The following is a 20,182-nucleotide window of genomic DNA, read 5'->3' on the forward strand; positions in this document are numbered from 1 at the left end:
TTTTTCTTGTCCTTAGTATTTGTGTCACCAAGATGATTTTTTTTCATTAGCTTTTGATTCTTCTCCCTTCTTTTCCATTGCCTCTGCCCCAGTTAAAGCCCTCATAATTTCTCCTCTGAACCACTGACATAGGCTCCTGACTTCATACCTTCCTATTCTATTGAAACCATTCTGCTTCAGAGCCCAACTTGAACCCTGCCTCAACTACTGAGCCACAGTCATAATTAACAACTAGACACCGTATCTACACTGTGATTAGCGGCTCTTACAACATTTATGCTATCCACCTCAGTATTTCATGGGACTTAAAAAATTGCTTTGTACGTATTTGGTGCACAATAAATCCTTATTGATGAATGATGTAAATTAGCAGTATAGTCAGAGAATATGAGATGTAAACTCTGCTGTCTCATCCAATTGTTTAAAAACATGTATGGAGTACTTACTTTGTACATGGCAAGAAGTGATTGTGTTATTTTCTGAATTTTGAGCTATATCCTACTACCATATTGTATTTAGTCCTAGTACTCATACATGGGACACTTATCCTGATGTATTCAATAAGCATAGATGGAAAAAGAATCTGCTCACTGAATAAAACGTGTGCTCAATTTCTGTAGTTTCTTCAGTTATTGTCCTTTCTTTTAGAAGCCGTTATTTATACAGTTTGGAGATATTTATTGAGATCTAAATGAGATACTATCATTACTACCCATTGTTCTAAATGCCCAATGCTTCATTCCCCCTTTTTCTTCTGGGAAGGCCTTCCCAGGTACTGCCTTATTGGTCCATGTGTGGGCAACTGACCCAAGTTGAGCCTTTCTGGGAATGTGGAATAAGATTGTGGGATTAAGGCTCATTCTGGTTACTCTATTGAGTGAGAAAGACTTTTAAAGCTTGGAACTCTCGGGAATCACATTCTGCCCTATAGACTAAAACAAAAGAAAGTAAATTAGAGAGTAACAAGAAAATAGTTGAAAATCCCAATGGAGTTTTAAATTCCTGGTTCCAGTAGTTCCTGAAGCCAAATTGCACTTCCTGTTCTTGGTTCCATGAGCTAATCCTAATGTTCTTTTATTAAATTCTCCATTTACTTAGGCTTATTTGAGTTGGTTTTCTGTTAGAGTCAACTAAGAGCACTCTTTTCAGTAGTCACCAATTTGTTCCTTAGGATGGTGGAAGAGCTCTCTTTTTCCCCTATGTATGCTTTTTTGTTGTTGTTGCTTATTTATTGTGGTAAAAAACATAAAATTTACCATCTTTACCATTTTGTAAGCGTACCATTCAGCAGTTTTAAGTGTATTCACATTATTATGAAACAGATTTCCAAAACGTGTTCATCTTGAAAATCTGAAACTCTGTACTCATTAAACAACTCCTTTTGTTTCCCCACCCCTCACAAGCTTCTGGTAACCACCATTCTACTTTCTGTTTCTATGTATTTGACTACTACTTTAGATATCTCATGTAAGTAGAATCATAGACTAATTATTGAATGGGCTTATTTCACTTAGCATGATATCCTGAAAATTTATTCATGTTGTAGCATGTGAAAGAATCTTCTTCCTTTTTAAGGGTAAATAATATTCCATTGTATGTATATACCACTTTTTTTTTTTAAGAGAGAGAGAGAGAGTGCAGGTGAGTGAGGGAGTCAGGAGAGGCAGAGGAATAAAGGGAGAGAGAGGGAGAGAGGGAGAAAGAGAAAATCTTAAGCAGGTTCCACACCTAGCACTTAGCCTGACACAGGGCTAGATCTCAGGGCCCCGAGATCATGACCTGAGCTGAAATTGAAGGTTAGATACTTAATCGACTGAGACACCTCGGTGCCCTAATGTACCACATTTTGTTTGTTCATTCATCCGCTATGGACATTTTGGGTTGCTTCCATCTCTTGTCTATTGTGAATCATGCTGCTATGAACCTGGATGTACAAATATCTCTTTGAGAACCTGCTTTCAATTCTTTGGGATATATACACAGAAATGGTATTGTTAGATCATATGGTAATTCTATTTTTAATTTTTTGAGGAATCTCCATACTGCTTTCCATAGCAGTTGCACCATTTTACAATCTCATCAACATGTGTAGTGTTCCAATTACTTCATATCCTCACCAACACTTGTTATTTTCCAGGTTTTTTTAAAATTTTATTTATTTATTCATGAGAGATACACACACACACACACAGAGCGAGAGAGAGAGAGGCAGAGACATAGGCAGAGGGAGAAGCAGGCTCCATGCAGGGAGCCCCACGTGGGACTCGATCCCAGGTCTCCAGGATCAGGCCCTGGGCTGAAGGTGGCGCTGAGCCACCGGGGCTGCCCTCCAGGGTTTTTTTTTTTTTTTTTTTTAATGCTAGCTATCCTAATGGTTGTGAGGTGATCTGTGATTTTGATTTGCATTTCTCTGATGATTAGTGATATCGAGCGTCTTTTCATATGTTTGTTGGCCATTTGTTTATTTTCTGGGAGAACTGTCTATTCAAGGCCTTTGTCCATTTTTATTTATTTTTTATTTATTTTATTTTTTATTTATTTACGATAGTCATACAGAGAGAGAGAGAGGCAGAGACACAGGAAGAAGGAGAAGCAGGCTCCATGCACCGGGAGCCCGACGTGGGATTCGATCCCGGGTCTCCAGGATCGCGCCCTGGGCCAAAGGCAGGCGCCAAACCGCTGCGCCACCCAGGGATCCCCCTTTGTCCATTTTTAAATTGGGTTATTAGATTTTTTTGTTGTTGAGCTGTAGGAATTTTTTATGTATTCTGTATATCAGATATATGATTTGCAAATGCTTTCTCCCATTTCATAGATTGCCTTTTCATATATATAATTTTAAATTAAAAAGTAAGCTGACAAAATTATGATTTGTTCAGTTAAATTCAGCAAACATTTATAGGGTGCTTAAATGTGCAAGGTATTCCACCTGGTTCTGGTCTTGATATAAGACAGTGGTTCTTCTGACATACTCCCTCCATGATAGATTTAATTTAATTCAGGTGCAGTAAAGATGGTCTTAAAAGTCACAATCCAGTCTGTGTATATTCTTGATACTAGCTCAACCTTAGCTTTTTTATGCACTAAGGTAGGGAAGCTAGGGTGTTGGGCCTCTCTGAGTCCTACCTAGTGTTTTGAGCCTGTGAGGCCAGTTCAACCTAGAGCTCTTCAATTAATCCTGGGCCAGTATTGGTGGGATCGTGAGCCAGTCCTAGATGGACTGAATAAGACTAAGTCAGAGTTAGATCCTAAGACTTTTAATCTTCAGATCAAAAGTCATCTCAAAGGCAGGCTAGAACCAAATCAGTTTTGGTTGGTGTGGGATGTAGACTATGAGCTGAATATAACAAATATGTCAGATGATTGTTATTTTCCCCATTGCTTCCCCAAAGCAGTCCTATTGAGTTAGACAGGGCCATAGAATCCTAAATACTTGCTCTCCAGACAACTACCCCCAGTCAATGAGAAGGCATATAAGATGAAGCCTCATTGTGATTTTTGACCTATATTCCATAAATATTGTTTTGTGTTAGTCTTCTTATGTAATGCAATCCCAAATATAATTGTGGTCAAGATCTCCATGAAGAGGACTCTAGAGCTTTCTATGCCCCAATACATAATGTATCTGTTAAAACAAATTAGATTTTAATTTAGATTCGATTTTCGCCCCAATAAACCCATACCAAAAGCATGGAGAAACTCACCTGTCACTTTGATATCTCCTGTAGCTTTGGCAATGTCGTTCTCAATCATACAGGAGTATGTGTTGTTGATTGTGACATTGTAGAGTACAGACACAACCTTCATGGTCACATTCTCAGAGTTCAGCTCAAAGCTGGTATTGAAGACTTCTGAGAAGTTGGCTCCCTGGTCAGCCTGGGATGCCCAGACCACTGTAGGCTGTGGGAACCATCGAGGAGCCTCACACCGTAGGTTCTCAGAACTGGCATTATAATCTACATTCACCTCTGGGATGCTGAAGGCTGCAGGGTTGGAGGTCAAAAGGGCAGATGTCAAGATCATACAGATAAAACAATATTGCCTTTGAAGTGCTAGGTCTTAAAAACAGTCATTTCCACCATTGAAATGACTCAGTTGGGACGCCTGGGTGGCTCAGTGGTTTAGCGCCTGCCTTCGGTCCAGGGCGTGATCCTGGAGTCCCAGGATTGAGTTCCGCATTGGGGTCCCTGCATGGAGCCTGCTTCTCCCTCTGCCTGTGTCTCTGCCATTCTCTATGTCTCTCATGAATAAATAAATTCTTAAAAAAAAAAAGAAAGAAATGACTCAGTACTTCCCCAGTGGGCCCTCTGTGTATGGCCCATTTTATTATAGATACAAATAATGATTTGTGCAACCCTTTGGCCAAAATCACAAACTCCAAAGACCTAAGTTCTAGGTATAAGTGAAGTTCATTCAATAATAAATAGATAACCTGATTAGCTCTATATTGTATACTGTTATCAAATATATCAAATAAAGAAACTACTTTGTACTTAAAAACCTTCCCACAAAGAAAAGTCCAGGCCCATGTGGCTGGAATTGTTATAACAGATAGATTTCTCCAACTAAGAGGAGTGCCAGTTCATAAAATGTTGATCATAAAATGTTTATTCTTTAAGGAAATTGGGCATTTTCTCAGGCACCTGTGAAGTCTCTTGGATTTTATGTTATTTTTCTGCCTCGAGGATAAAGTTGGGGTGGGGAGGGAGAGGGAGAAAGAAAAAACAAACAGCATTCACCCGTCACCCACAGAAATTCCATACACAGGCCTTGTTATCACAGGGTTTGGATTTTGGTTGGGTGGAGACTCCAGCCCTGGTATCCAGGAGTAGAGACAGTCATTTGTTTTCTTCTAAGATAATCCTCCTTATTGGGGAGGTAAATGAACTTTAAGACTAAATGAATTTAAGACTAGCTTCCTCTAATATCCAGGCAATGAGATATTTGTGGGAAAATGTTAAGGCCTGGACTTTTGACTATAAAATGCTTACTATGACAAATGGCAAGATCCAATTAATTAATTAATTTAGCACTTTCCTTTGCCTGGGACTGTGCTGGAATGGAGTGAGTGGTGAAAGGAAAGCCTTTGCTTTGCCCTAGCAGAGGAGATGAGACTCATGCAGGCAGGGAATGAGCTCCTAGGAGATGATGTAAGGAATTACCTTTACGTGACAATGAACCACCATTTATTGAGGGTGGACTCCGTGCCAGGTACTAAATTCCAGACATTATTTCATTTGATCCTCATAGCAGTTCTAGGGAATCTATTATAATCACCATTTAAAAAATAAGCTTTTGGGCAGCCCGGGGGGCTCAGCGGTTTACTGCCTGCCTTCGGCCCAGGGCATGATCCTGGAGACCAGGGATAGAGTCCCATGTTGAACTCCTTGCAGGGAGCCTGCTTCTCCCTCTGCATGTGTCTACCTCTCTCTCTCTCTCTCTCTCTCTCTCTCTCTCTCTGTATGTGTCTCTCATGAATAAATAAATAAATAATAAATAAATAAAATAAATAAGCTTTTAATTTTGGAATAATTTTAGATTTATAGAAACGTTGCTAAGATAGAACGGAGAGTTCTTATAAACACCTCATAGCTTTCCCTAATATGAACATCTTAAACAACCATGGTACATTTGTCAAAACTGAGAAACCATCGTTGGTATATAATTATTAACTCATCTCCAAACTTTATCTGTATTTTAGCAGTTTTTCCACTAATGTCCTTTATCTGTCACAGGATCCTGTATTGCATTGAGTTGGCATGTCCTCTTGGGTCCCTCTGATCTGTGAGAGTTTCTCGATCTTTCCGTCCTTTCCATGATCTTGATAGTTTGAGTGGTACAGGTCAGGTATTTTGTAGGGTGCCCCTCTATTGGAATTTGTCTGAGGGTTTTCTCATGATTAGATTGATGCTATGGGTTTTGAAGAGGAAGGCATAGGAGAAAAAGTGCCCTTCTCATCATATCACATCAGAATGCATACTGTCAACATGACTTATCACTGATAATGTTAACTTTGACCACCTGGCTGAGGCAGTGCTTGCCAGGTTTCTCTGGAAGCTGGACTTCACTAAGAAAAACACACCCAGAGTGTGATCATGGGGGAGGGAGGAAGTACTAAGCTCCACCTCCTGGAGTAGGGAGATCCGAGTGCATTATTTGGAGTTCATCCGTGAAGACGCTTTGTATCAGCTTGCTTGTATTTATGGAAGTATGGATTCATGTGTATTTTATACCTGCAGTTTTCATTTAATACTATGCAGTTTATTTTGTTGTTTGAATTGTTCTAGCTTTGCCACTGGAAGCTCTTTCAGATGGCTCCAGCGTCCCTCTGACGTGACCCTGCTAGTCCCTGTTTTTTTTTTTTTTTTTATAAATTAATTTTTATTGGTGTTCAATTTACCAACATACAGAATAACACCCAGTGCTCATCCCATCAAGTGTCCCCCTCCGTGCCCGTCACCCATTCATCCCCACCCCCCGCCCTCCTCCCCTTCCACCACCCCTAGTTCATTTCCCAGAGTTAGGAGTCTTCATGTTCTGTCTCCCTTTCTGATATCTCCCACACATTTCTTCTCCCTTCCCTTATATTCCCCTTCACTATTATTCATATTCCCCAAATGAGTGAGAACATACACTGTTTGTTGGACTAAATAGATATCATGATGACACTAAACTCATATCTGTCAATAGTAACTCTGAACGTGAACGGGCTTAATGACCCCATCAAAAGGCGCAGGGTTTCAGACTGGATAAAAAAGCAGGACCCATCTATTTGCTGTCTACAAGAGACTCATTTTAGACAGAAGGACACCTACAACCTGAAAATAAAAGGTTGGAGAACCATTTACCATTCAAATGGTCCTCAAAAGAAAGCAGGGGTAGCCATCCTTATATCAGATAAACTAAAATTCACTCCGAAGACAGTAGTGAGAGACGAAGAGGGACACTATATCATACTTAAAGGATCTATCCAACAAGAGGACTTAACAATCCTCAATATATATGCCCGAATGTGGGAGCTGCCAAATACTTAAACGAATTATTAACCAAAGTAAAGAAACACTTAGATAATAATACACTTATACTTGGTGACTTCAATCTAGCTCTCTCTACCCTTGATAGGTCTTCTAAACACAACATCTCCAAAGAAACGAGAGCTTTAAATGATACACTGGACCAGATGGATTTCACAGATATCTACAGAACTTTACATCCAAACTCAACTGAATACACATTCTTCTCAAGTGCACATGGAACTTTTTCCAGAATAGTCCCTGTTTTAAGGTGAAGAAACTGAGTCTTGGTGAGGTTGCTTTGCCAAGGCCCTAGTACTTGCCTAGTTCTGGCTCTAGGTCTGTGCTTTCCATCATAGAAACACACGTTATGAAGTGTCCAAGAAAGGCCTCTGCAGACTAGGCCAGGAGGCCTCAGGATACTTTCTGCCTATCTTGCAAGGGCCTTTCTCAAATGCTGAATTCTTCGTGGGGACTCTCCTATCCCTTCCTTCCCGATGCATTTGGGTGAATCTCTCTGAATCCCCAAATCACTCTATATTTCTTTTAAAAGCATTTGATGGACTTGACCAATTATTATTACCTATTTTTCTTATCTCTGCCCCAGCCCGCAACTCTATCAGCTGTGTACTGTGAGCTCTGCAAGAAGTGGGACAGTCACCTAGTTTTCTTAATCATCTTTTTATTCCTCTCAATACCTATCTTGAGTTTCTTATACATAAATTCACCAAGCTGAGTTAATAAGGAAGGGTGGATTTCACTGGAAGAGGATTAGTAAGTTTATAGAACAATATTGTTTTTGGTTAGTTCCTTTTGAACTTCTCCTAAAATGGGTTCCACTCACATGAGTCCCTGGAGGTACTGATTTCAGACTTGGGCCAGGGTCCACTTAGCATAGAAAAGTCTCAGGCCAGATCAGTTTTCTCTTACTAGCAATAACCAAGGTTACCATAAAAGAGACCACGTTTATTTTGGCAAAATATTTCAGGGAATATACCTGAAAATTCAGAAAAGACTATACCTGAAAATCCAGAAGAGAAGACCTAATCTTATAGGGAGCTATTTTTGGAGTTGGTGCAGGTGTTGGATGGCAAGAATGGCTGCTGCCAGAATGGTCTTTGTCTTATGGATCAGTCATAACCATAACATATTTCAGCAGCAACCCATGGTCTTTAGCCCCAGTTACCTTCGGGTACTCTCTTTCCCTCTTTCCAAAAGTAACTCACCTCCAGTTTTATACTCAAGGTTAGCATTCCCTTTGCCTTTGGAGGTGATGATGTAACATTTATAGGTGCCAGCATCTGTGAGTTGCACGTTTTTCAGCCTCAGAGAGGCATTGCCACCTATCACTTGATCAGCAAACACTGCTGTCCGGCCTCTGAACATTTCGTCTTGGTCTGACAGGTCGTCTTTGCCTTCTTTGAACTCATGCACCAAGCCCATAACACCTTCCTTCAGCCACTGTATCACGATATCAGAAAGTTTGATGTCAGGCTCAAAAGTGCAGCTCAGGATTCCATCCTCCCCAATGTTTCCAGCTGAGGTGAGAGTGGTGACTGTAATGGAGTGTCTCCCTGTAATTCAGGAAGCAAGGGTCAATGCCAAGGGAAATTTTGGAATGTCGACAACCAAACCCTTCATTAGTAAATTCCGAACAGAGACTTCTGTATTATACTGTATTATATTAGAAATATAGAAGAACAGGAGAGGCATAAAAAAAAAAAGAAGAAATAAGAATAGAAAGAACAAGAAGACAGCAGCCTTGATATCTAGAGGAGATCTGCTCTTTGAGAACAAGCAACCCAGGCCTTGAGAGGAAACAAGGGGAGAACACCTTGAACTTTGAGTTTGAAGATGAGAATTCAAGTCCTGGCTTTGTCACTTGATAGCTGTGTGACCTTGAATAAGTCATGTAACCTCTCTGGGTCTCAAAAAATGGATGTAATGATATCTGTCTTACCTACCTTAAAGGAAGGGTTCTTGTGTGGATCAAATCAAATGGATGTAAACCTGATTTGCAAACTGTAATTACACACATAAGGTATTGTTATTCTTAGTTAACCAGAAGTGGCACAGAAGTGAAACCTCATGTTAACTAAATGTGGCCAGCAGTTCGGAAGAATGCTAAATTCTAAAGTGCGGTTACTTGTATTCCATTTGAATGAATGAAGAAACCAAAGCAAAGACGAGGTAAGTGACGTGGTTAAGGTTATAGTGCAAGCAATGGTATAATGAAGAATTAATTAAATTGATTTTTGGCTTAAGATAGAAGCCAGCCTCTCCTCTCCAAACATACCAGCAATTGAAATATAAATTATGCCAGCCATGTCCACGGCCTCTCCCTGACTTGCCCAACGGATGGCCTGAGCAGACTGTGAGGAATTAGCCTACTGTTCTTTCCTCATTGAAGGCTGCTGACTGGGAATGTCTAGAGGGGTGATTTAATTAACTGAATCTTCGTGAGAGGCTCCTCCTGTGATTGGATGTGAAGTGAAGGTATCTGAGTCCAAGAGGAGAGTGGAACAGATGCAAAGAAGTGTGCGGGAGAGGACATGAGAGAGAAAGATGAAGAGAGTCCTCCATCCCTAGAGCTGTCTTAGATCCTGAGAGTTTTCAAGTCTAGTTTCCACTGAGTAACCTTTAAACAACTCTTTATCTTAAAACAGTCTGCACAAATCTCTCCTTCTTACAACCCCAGAAGTCCAAACTGATGAGTCTTGGGTACTTCTCAACTGTACTTCTTAGCTTCCTTATTGGTATTCCTGCCTCTCATTCTTGCCTCCATCCACTCTATTTTGTAAAATTGCATTAATCCTACAGGTAGACCTTAAAACACAATTTGGACATGTCAGTTTTATAATCACTAATCCTCCATGGTTCCCAAGGGCTGTGGACTAAAGTTCAGACGAACCAGCATGGCCTTCAAAGCTAAATGCTACATGGTATAAATACTGCATGGCACACGGTGATTGCCCCATATTAGCTCTTCTTGCCACCTTTCCAGTCTCATTTCCTGCTACATCCTTTCATAGTCTCTACTGTTTATGTATATCAAGTGATTTATTCATTTTCTGCCTTCGCTGGAAAAACACATAAGCAAAGTATACATGATATTTTTCAGATTTCAGAAAGAAACATTATGAACATAAGGATATCCTTAGCATTTCACCTCTTCTTGCCCCTCAGGGATTGGAACTAATTGGCTCCTAGTCCTTTGGAAAGTAGGTGAAGGTAATGGATGAGGGACAGCCCTGGAGAAGCTGAGCCAGATGGATTTATATTAGAAAAAACAGAGAGTTACTGATGGCAGGAAAATTATAGGAGGATGTTATGAGGGCTTTAGAGTGTGGGAGAAGAGAGACTTTGGAGCAGCTGCCATGCATGGTGGCCATTCATGTGGGAGATTTGGGAGAGGAATTATGAAAGAGGAGGATAGTACGAAGTTTTGCTGTATAATATGAATGCAACACATCCCATCCCCTGTCTTGGCATTTTCTTGAACACTGCTTTAAAGATTTAATTTGCTTTTCAATTATTTTTACTTGACAGACTAACATCTAAAACATTCCAGGCTAGTATTGGTTATACAATTATACTATGCATCTTCACACCCCCGTTCATCTTGCACCTACAATTTATAGTTTCCTCCTCTCCTTCATCACCAGTTATCCAAATTCTACTTATATTCAAGGCTATTCAGATGGCAGCCCTTGCATGAAACCCTCTTTTGATCTGCCAAGACAAAATTAATATATTCTCTACTCTCCCATAACACTTTCCCTTGCCTTTATTATAGCAGCTGTCTCCTTCTACCTTGTGTGTCGTCTGTCCCCAGAACAAATTTGTAAGCTTTCCAAGGACAGAAACTGTCTTAATGATTTTTGAAAATCCTATAATGCTATGATGGTTGATTTTATGTGTCAACTTGACTGGGCCATGGGGTGCCCAGACATTTGGTCAAACATTCCGAGGTATCTGTGAGGATGTTTCTGGGTAAGATTAACATTTAATCAGTAGGCCGAGTAAAGTAGATCACCCTCCCTAATATGGGGGGGGGGTGCGCTCATCAAATCAGTGAAAGACCTGAATAGAATAAAAAGCCTAAGAGGGAACTCCTACCACATAACTGCTTTCAGCTGGGACATTAGTCTTATTCTGCCTTTGGACTAGAACTGAAACACACTGTCTTCTTGGATCTTGAGCCTGCCAGTTTTGGGACTGGAACTACACCATGGGCTTTCCTGATTCTCAAGCTTCTGGACTCAGATTGGAACTAAACCATCTGCATCTCAGCTTGCTGATAACAGATCTTGGGATTTCTCGGCCTCCATAATCATGTGAGCCAATTCCTTCTAAATCTCTCTCTCTCTTTCTCTCTCTCTCTCTCTCATCACACACACACACAATCCTATTGATTCTGTTTCTCTGGATAACCCTGACTAATACAAATTTTGGTACTGAGAAGTGATACCTAAGAAGAGGCTTTGGAACTGGGTAATGGGTAGGGATTGGAAACGTTTTAAGGTACATGCCAGAAATAGGGACGTTAAGGGAGATTCTGGTGAGGGCTTAGATGGAAACAAGGAACAGGTCATTGGAAACTAGAGGAAAGGCCATCCATTATAAAGTGGCAAAGAACTTGGCTGAACTATGTTCTAGTGTTTTGTGGAGGGTTGAATTTACAAGTGATAGAATTCGATATTTAGCTAAGATGCCTAGCAAAGGTTTGAAGGAGTATCTTGGTTACTCCTGACTGCTTATATAAAGTGTGGGAAAGAAGAGAGATGGATTGAAGAAGAGATTGTTAAGTAAAAAAGAACCAGGGAGGCCTGAGTGGCTCAGTTAGGCAGCTGACTCTTGGTTTCCACTCAGGTCATGATCTCAGGGTCCTGGGATTGAGCCCTGTGTCGGGCTCTCTGTTCAGCAGGGAGCAGGGAGTCTGCTTGAGGATTTCTCTCCCTCCCCCCTTTGCTTCCCACTCTTTATGGGTGCCCACATGTTCTCTCTCTCTCTCTCTCTCTAAATAAGTAACTAAATAAGTAAATCTAAAAAAAAAAAGAACCATAACTTGAAGATTTGGAAAATTCTCAACCTATCCAAATTGCAAAAAATGAGAACTCTGTTCGGAAGAGAACACTAAGAGTGTGGCTGCTCAGCCATTTGATAAAGAGGAACATAGGTGCTACTCCTAGGCTTAATCAGCCACCTCAGCAGAAGCCAGGAATAGAAGAATACCATCAGCAGCACTACCAAACGGGAACAGAGAAATTAAAGGGGATAGAAAAAATGAGGCAAAATGATGGAAGGCTGTCAGATTTCTTAGATCCTGCAGGACAGGACAGTAGAGCTATCTAGCCATAAATGTGCGCTATTCTTCCAGAAAAGGGAAGAATAACCCTAAAGGTGGTTGAGAGATCCTTAGGGCTCCTTGAAATGTCCTTGGTTTCAAAGGATGAGGCCATTGCCTCTGTTTCAACAGGCCAGACAGAAGGCCACAGATGGTGCCTTAGAGGTGAGGCCACCTGAAGCCTGGGGAGGACTTTCCAGCCTCCAAGACTGTGAGAAAATAAATTTCTGGTTTTTTTTTTTAAGCCACCCAGTCTATAACATTTTGTTATGGCAGCCTGAGTCAAGTAAGACTAGTGTTTAGTGCCACATTTCTACAAAGAAAAATAGCACTTGTTGAGTGAATGAATAAATGAATGAATGGAAATCATTAGAAACCAAGGCACTGTTTGAGATAATGGTTCTATCCAAAAGGATTGTGGGAGTAAGAAACATTCGGCAGGATTATCACATCTAAATTTTGGAGAAATGGGAGCCAGTGAAAAAGGCGGCAATGAAAATGCAGAGATTCTCAATAAAATCTTGGAGTAAATGTAACTATATTAGAACAAGAATAAATCTGATGGTAGTTTATAAAGTGCCATTAAAGTGGAATTGAAAAATTACTTTTCAGAAAACATACATGATTAACACAGTTTATGGCAGGAATGAAATGGTAATGACATATCTTAGTTTGGTAATTTTGCTACCGAATTAATTTTAATGTGTTGGCCCTGAGCCCAAAGGTAGAAAATTTGCTGGAATATCTCTTAGAGAATTTAATGATTGAAAGTAGGCAAGTGTGGAGTACCCCAGGGACCTGCTACAGGCTCTAGCCCATTTAAGGTTGCATTAAAGATGTGACAGATGGAAGGAGTGTAATGATTAAATCCTCCCCTCATCAAATCAAAAAGAGGAATAAAAAACTAGCTAGAACTTAAAAAACCAGGAAGACCTAGCCATTGCACCCAAAAAGCAATCAATAAACACTTTTTAGGTGAATAAACAATGATCAAAAGTGATTCAATGAAATTTAATTAGCAAGCAACACCATATATATATTTCTTCTCAAAAAAAAAAGAAAGAAAGAAAGAAAGAAAAAGAAAGAAAGAAAGAAATCTGTATTCAAACTCGCAAACAAGTACTAGCTCAAAAAGCTATGTTCTAGGAAACATAATCTGGCCTGGTAGGATTCTCCAATCTCTTAACCACCAGTGGCTCTTGTGTAATTTGGTGAGCCAAAGGATAAAAGGGCTCTAGGAGGTGGGTTTGAAGCAGTTATCTATTGATAGAGAATTCTGTTAATTGAAACAGTCACAGATTTGTACTTTGAAGTTGGAAGACCCAGCTACTTACTGAAAATGTACTCTCTAGCCCTTGAGGTTTAATCACTATGACAGCTCTGACTTGCATGGGAAAAGAGGCGCCATAAAAGAGGAGCAAGCCAAAATCTGAGTGTTTTTTTTTTCCCACAGAGGGGGAGTACTCTTCCATTGCCCAGTGCCATAGGAGCAGAAATTTCTTGGAATGTGAGATTACAGGTAATTCTGTCAAGGCAAGAATTCTTTACAGAAACTATAAATCTGGGATGTACCAGATTTATCCAGTACCACTGGATAAAACCTGGGAAATGAACTATCTTCTGAAATGGCTCAGTAAGGCAAGTGCTATACATTCCAGCAGCACAGAGAGCATCCTAGAGCCTTTCAAACAATGTTCGCTCAGCGTGGGCTGGAACCCAGCCGTCTAGAAGGACACCACAGCACAGGGCTTAAAGGTGATAACAGGTAGGTTTAAACTGACACCAACTTGAGCACCGCTCTTGCCCGAGAAGAGAAAAGGTTTGGAGATAACAGTTGTTTCCACAAGAAGAAATTAGGAAGGATGCTGGGCCAGGCTAGATGAAGGAACAATGTGGGAAGCAGCTGGTATTTGACAATGGGTATCAGGCTGTCTGGGTTCAAGTTATAGCTGTGCCACTTCCTGGATATGTGACGTTGGGCAAATCGTTTTTCATCTGTAAAATGAAGATGTTAATGATACTAGCAGCCCCCTCCGTTGATCCCTGAAAGGACGGATGATGCAAGGTAGGTAAAGAGCTTAACAGTACCTGCCCTGCCCTATGTTAGGTCTTAATGTTATCGATAGCTGTTATGAACTAGAATCCTTTGGAAAGACTGCAGATCAGAGCACCAGGAGGAAAGGAAACACTTTATACTAAGTGCTTCAGGTATAGTGACTTGTTATAAGCCTGCCAAGAACCATGAGAGGTAAGAATTACCATTATGCCCATTTTAGAAATGAGGAGGAAGAGGCTCCATGGGAGTAAATGGCTGCCTACAGCCCCGTATCTAGCAAAGAGTGAAGATAGTATCAAACGCAATCTCGTCTGGAACTAAGCCTGTCCACTTTCTACAATGTCTTGCCATCTCAGTGGCCAGACTGAGATAGGCAGAGATTGGTATCCCCACCTTATGTAAAAATAAAAGCAATTGAAAACCACAAAATAAAAATAAGAAAGGCCAACAGCCGTTTCTGAGATGACTACAATTAAAACAAAAATCTTGCTCTTTCTCTCAAATACTTTTCAAACAATTTGTTAAGTCTCCTGTTTGGGTGCCATAAGCACATGCCTGCTTGGTTTATCCAGTGTCCAAAGATGCAGCAGCATTTATTAGGAGGCAGCGTCCTGTGGCTTCCTGCCCCAGCCTCTCTAACTTCAGAGGAAGCCAGTCCTGGTGTGGCCAGGAAATTGTGCAAGCTTTAGGGAGTGCTATATACATGCATTAATCATAACAAATGATTATTAAGCACCGATGCCATCCATATAAAAAACAATACTAGCCATTTACTATCTCACGTGCCAGGAACTTCACAAACACTTTTCTCATTTAATTCCCTCAATGGCTCTGACTATTTTACCAGTGAGGAAACTATTTTTGGGAAGTTATGTCCCAAAGGACATACAGTTAGTGTCAGGCCTGAGATTAGAATGTCTCTGTCTGATTCCTAAACTCTTCCATTACATAGAGCTTTTTGAAGTCATCCAGGGAGGGAGTGATAGCACAGACTGGGCTAAATAGGGTCAGGGGCCTTTCTACCTATCTCCCTCCTCCTCAAAGGGTGTCACCCACAAAGGCTGTCCTATGCCCAGCGGTTAATGGGTGCCTCTCCACCTCTGTTCCAAACAGTCTACCTCAAACGCATTTTATGTTTTGTAGTGTCCATATTTGGTACGTATAAGGAGTAGGATGGCTATGAGGAGGTGGCATAAATGGCCCAAGGAGAGTTTCAAAGAAATATAATTTTTTTCTGTACTTAGAAATATCTCTGTCTTTAAAAGCTATAGTCTCAGGAATAATGCCTTCAAGGCAAATCAGAATCAGAAAACAACCTTCTCTGCCACTACTCTGTAGGAATGTTATTATTGGCACAGGTTGGCAGGGAGGAGTGTGGGTTCTGAAGCAAATTAGCAGGGCTTGAAACAACTGTCCCACCTGTTAGCTGTGTGCAACCTTGGGTGAGTACTTATCAGGATGTAGTAATAATACTTATCTCTTATTTGTTGTGAATAGTAAATCAGATAATTATGTAGACTTATTTAGTACAGTGAGGTGCACAAAGGAAGGATTCAAAAGATATCATCATCACCTTCGTAATGCCATTTCCTTAATTTCACTACCTTGTGTACTAAATTTTTTGAATTTATCTGAAGTGTGATAATATGATGCTCTCAGGTGAGGGTTATAGTCTTTTTAATAAAAGCAATTGAGAAAAATCCAACTAAAGAGTGTTGAATTAATAGCTCATTTTATCCAAACAGCCCAATTTATCCATAATCAGCTTTTACCCCGTGAAATAGGAAGGAGGCAGAAAACCTCTTCATTGGTAGTCGGGTTTTAATATTATTGGTGGAATATTGCTGAACTGAGTAGACTTGTTTTTATTTATGTATTTGCCTCTCCAAGCATCCATTCACTTGTCCATTGAAAAAGCACTTAGGGAGTACCCTTTGAACATCCTCTTCTGGGAGCTGAGTTACATACTCAAGGTCCCTATAGTTATGTAACAGGAAAAAGTGTGAGTGGCAAAATGTTGACTTTTTTTTTTTAAGATTTTATTTATTTGTCCATGAGAGACACAGGGAGAAGCAGGCTCCATGCAGGGAGCCCGATGTGGGACTCGATCCCGGGACCCCAGGATCACGCCCTGAGCTGAAGGCAGACGCTTAACCACAGAGCCGCCCAGGCATCCCAAAACATTGACTTTCATGGGGAAGCTGGGACAATGTGAAAAGTCTTGCTAGGGTAGTCAAAGCCACTGACAAGCAAAAGATACTTTCGGGCTCTGATGCCAAGCCATTTAGCCCTAAGCCCAAAAAAGGTCAGTTATTAAGATTCAGAGTGAAAGACAAACACTAGGCTTTTTTTTTTCTTAAGATTTTATGTATTTACTCGTGAGAGACAAAGAGAGAGAGAGGCAGAGATACAGGCAGAGGGAGAAGCAGGCTCCATGCAGGGAGCCCAATGCGAGACTCGATCCCAGGACCCCAGGATCATGCCCCGGGCCAAAGGCAGGCGCTAAACCACTGAGCCACCCAGGGATCCCAAACTCTAGGCTTTTAATTCAAAGTGATATATAAGATCCAGAATAGGGTACATTATAACTAAGGAAAAGTTAATTAAGCATTAACGAGGAAGGCACCAAAATGTATGCATTGATATCTTTAAAAGTTAGCCCTAAATATTTGCTTTATCAGTCAATATTTTATTTCCACAAACATATATACACATATTTTATAACATATATTTGTAATATATCTGTATATATATGAGTGTATTCAAGTATAGCATCCATACATAAAAATGCACACATGATAACTGTGCAGTTTGAAGAATTATCATAATTTCATTCCATGTAACTACAACCTACACCAAGAACTAGAACTTTACTATCCCTCAAAGTCCCCTCATGTTCCTCCTAATGGTTACCTCCTCCCTCTTCCCCTGCCTTTCTAATAGCACAGATTCATTTGCCTGTTTTTGAACTAGACATACATGGAATTCTCCAGAATGTACTGCTTAGTGTCTGGCTCTGTCAATCAACATTATGTTTCTCATATGAACATGTACTCAGTCTCCTCTGTCATTGGGAAATAGGAACAACAAGATTCAACCATACTGAGTGTTGGTGAGGACATGGAGCACTGGATCGTTCATACACTTCTGGTGAAGAGTAAATTGGTCAATCATTTTGGAAAACTGAATGACAGTATCTACTAAAAGCTATTTATTGGCTTTCTTGGACATACTCTTTTACAAAGTGCTTATTTTAAAATTTTAGAAGAAAGGGTTAGAAGACAGCAAAACAAAGCAGAAAGAGGGACATTGGTAAAGATAAAAGCCAAAATAAGTAGGAAAACAATCAGAGAAAGTAAAAATCAAACGTAAACCTGGTTCTTTCAAAGCTACCGTTGACCTCATAAACCTTTAAGACACACACACACACACACACACACACACACACACACACAATGCCCAAGATTAGGAATAAAGAGATAACGTAAAAAAGGAAATGAATTATAAAGGGGTATTAGAATGAAACAGGCTAGTACATTCAGAAACAGATCCATACACATTTAGATACCTGATTTATGACAAAAATGGCACTTGGTGAGAAGTGGGAGAGGGACAGTGTTTTTAACAAATGGTGCTAGGTCAACTAGAGAGCCACGTGGAACATGTGAATCTTGACCACTATCTTGCACTATACGCAAAATGAATTCTGGATGCTTAATATAAGATATAAATGTGAACGGTAAAACAGCGAAGATTCCATAAGATAACCTGGAAAAAACCTTCATAACCTTGTGATAGGCAAATGCTTCTTAGCCAAACAGATTATGAGAAGATCCAGTATAAAGGAAAAGATGGATAAAGTGGACGAGGTTAAAATTATAAGCTTCTGCTCATTGAAAGACATCACTGAGAGAGTGAAAAAGTGGGGTGCCTGGGTGGCTCAGTCAGTTAAGTGTATGCCCCTGGCTCAGGTCATAATCCTGGGCTCCTGGGATCGAGCCCTGCATTGTGCTCTCTGTTGATTAGGAGTCTGCTTCTCCCTCTCCCTCTGCTCCTCTCCTCCCCTCTGCTCATGCTCTCTCTCTATTTCAAATGAATAATTATTTTTTAAAAATTAAAAATAATAGAGTGAAAAAGCAAACCATAGAGTAGAAGACAAGACTTTACAATGCATATAAACCAAATTGCACTCAAAATATATAAAGAATTCCTAAAAATCAAAAAGAAAAAGGTAGTCCCATTGAAAAATGGATTAAAGACAAAAATACCCTTTTAAAAATATATATTTTATCTTATTTTTTAAGTAATCTCCACATCCAACATGGTGCTCAATCTTACCATACCAAGATCAAGAGTCACGTGCTATACTAAGGCAGCCAGCTGCTCCAAAATAGCTATTTTTGATAAAGTGAGGAAAAGTGATAATGCCTCTTCTAGCCAAACACATCTATCATAAGTTTTCTTCATTTAGGCCTGTGGCCACTATATGGTTTAGGGGAAATGGAGCAAACAGTTTGCCTCAGAGAAGACAACTGCTGGCCTAACTCACTTAATGTCTTAATTAAGTGATGTCCATGATGGATGATTCCAAGACATGGTCCATACAGAAGAGGAAAGACAAGAGTATTCCTGCCACTGACATCAGCTGCACTCAGAAACTCGCCATCCACACATGGTGGCATCTGTTCCCTACATGAACAGCGATCATAACCAGTGTTCTCTTTGCCTAAGACCCCTGTGTGCAAAGACCTGATAACTCCTCGATGTGTCAGAGGAAGCTTCATTGCACAGGAATCATCTGCCCAACCACTGATAGAATGGCTCAGCCACAGCCCTTTCCCACCATGCCAGAGCGGCCTCTTCTACACTGACTGGTAGAGAGAACACTCTGATAACTCTGATAATCATCCCATTTGGTTCTCTCAACTACCTGGTGACGTAGACATTTCCCCACCTATACCGGAGGAAGAGAGCAGAGTCAATAAGCAGAAGAACCAGTGTGCTCTGGGGTTTCCTGAGTCCAAGGACACTCTTTCCATTTGACCCCATGGAGTAGTCGAGAATGTAATGGTGAGGGGTGAGTGGGTCACGGTAGCACAAGAAATCACATACCTGAAATACCAAAACCGATGATAAGGGCAATGGCTCCAGCCAAAATAATGATGACGCTAATAATGCTATGGAGAGACAGAGAAACAGGAAATTACTCTTCATTTCACTTGACATGCAACTTTGTGACTAGGGTTTGTGTCTGTCATTTTTCAGAGGTCTACAGGGAGCATCTCAGCCTGTCTTCACCAGAAGCCCCTTCCTATAAAGAGGTGCCACAGAAAGGAATTGTCAACAGTCCCTTTCCCCCTGGGATGCTGGGAGAGATGAGAGGAGTGACCCTTTTACCTGAGTTCGTGTGTCATCTGACTGTCCTATTTCCAAGTTGGGAGAGACCATGTACCAAAATCGTTGGGGCACTACTGATGACATCTCTGTAGTGCCAGGTGCTACTGGAGGGGTTCCAGGTACTCAGCCCACGCAAAGCATTAATGCCCATCAATGATCTACCTGTCTTGTCTCCTTCCACCGACTTTACACTCCACTAAGGACGACAGTCATGTTTTTGCCTGTACCTTCTCATCCCTAGTTCCCTCTCAACCCTGTAGATTCTCAGTGGCAGTTTGTTTTCTCTTATTTAAAAAGTAATAGGGCACCTGGCTTATTTATAATCTGGCTGACTTGGGTAAGCATCTGCCTTCAGTCCAGGTCATGATC

General features: G+C 40.6%; 1 protein-coding gene across 4 annotated transcripts in view; it reads right to left on the reverse strand.

The window, feature by feature from the left end:
- The window catches only part of VTCN1 (V-set domain containing T cell activation inhibitor 1), a 59,052-nt gene that overhangs the window by 5,867 nt on the left and 33,003 nt on the right, over window positions 1-20,182 (reverse strand). For 3 of the 4 annotated variants that reach the window (XM_055312606.1, XM_055312603.1, XM_055312604.1), the window contains exons 2-4: window positions 19,529-19,593; window positions 8,240-8,587; window positions 3,705-3,983 (exon numbers count right to left, since the gene is read on the reverse strand). In XM_055312606.1, coding sequence (XP_055168581.1) covers window positions 3,705-3,983; window positions 8,240-8,456 — 496 coding nt within the window. In that variant the 5' untranslated portion in view covers window positions 8,457-8,587; window positions 19,529-19,593. The remainder of the gene's footprint in view (window positions 1-3,704; window positions 3,984-8,239; window positions 8,588-19,528; window positions 19,594-20,182) is intronic. The other variant, XM_055312605.1, reaches the window with a different exon arrangement.

Source organism: Nyctereutes procyonoides, unplaced genomic scaffold (genome assembly GCF_905146905.1).
Source record: "Nyctereutes procyonoides isolate TBG_1078 unplaced genomic scaffold, NYPRO_anot_genome, whole genome shotgun sequence".
NCBI lineage: Eukaryota > Metazoa > Chordata > Mammalia > Carnivora > Canidae > Nyctereutes > Nyctereutes procyonoides.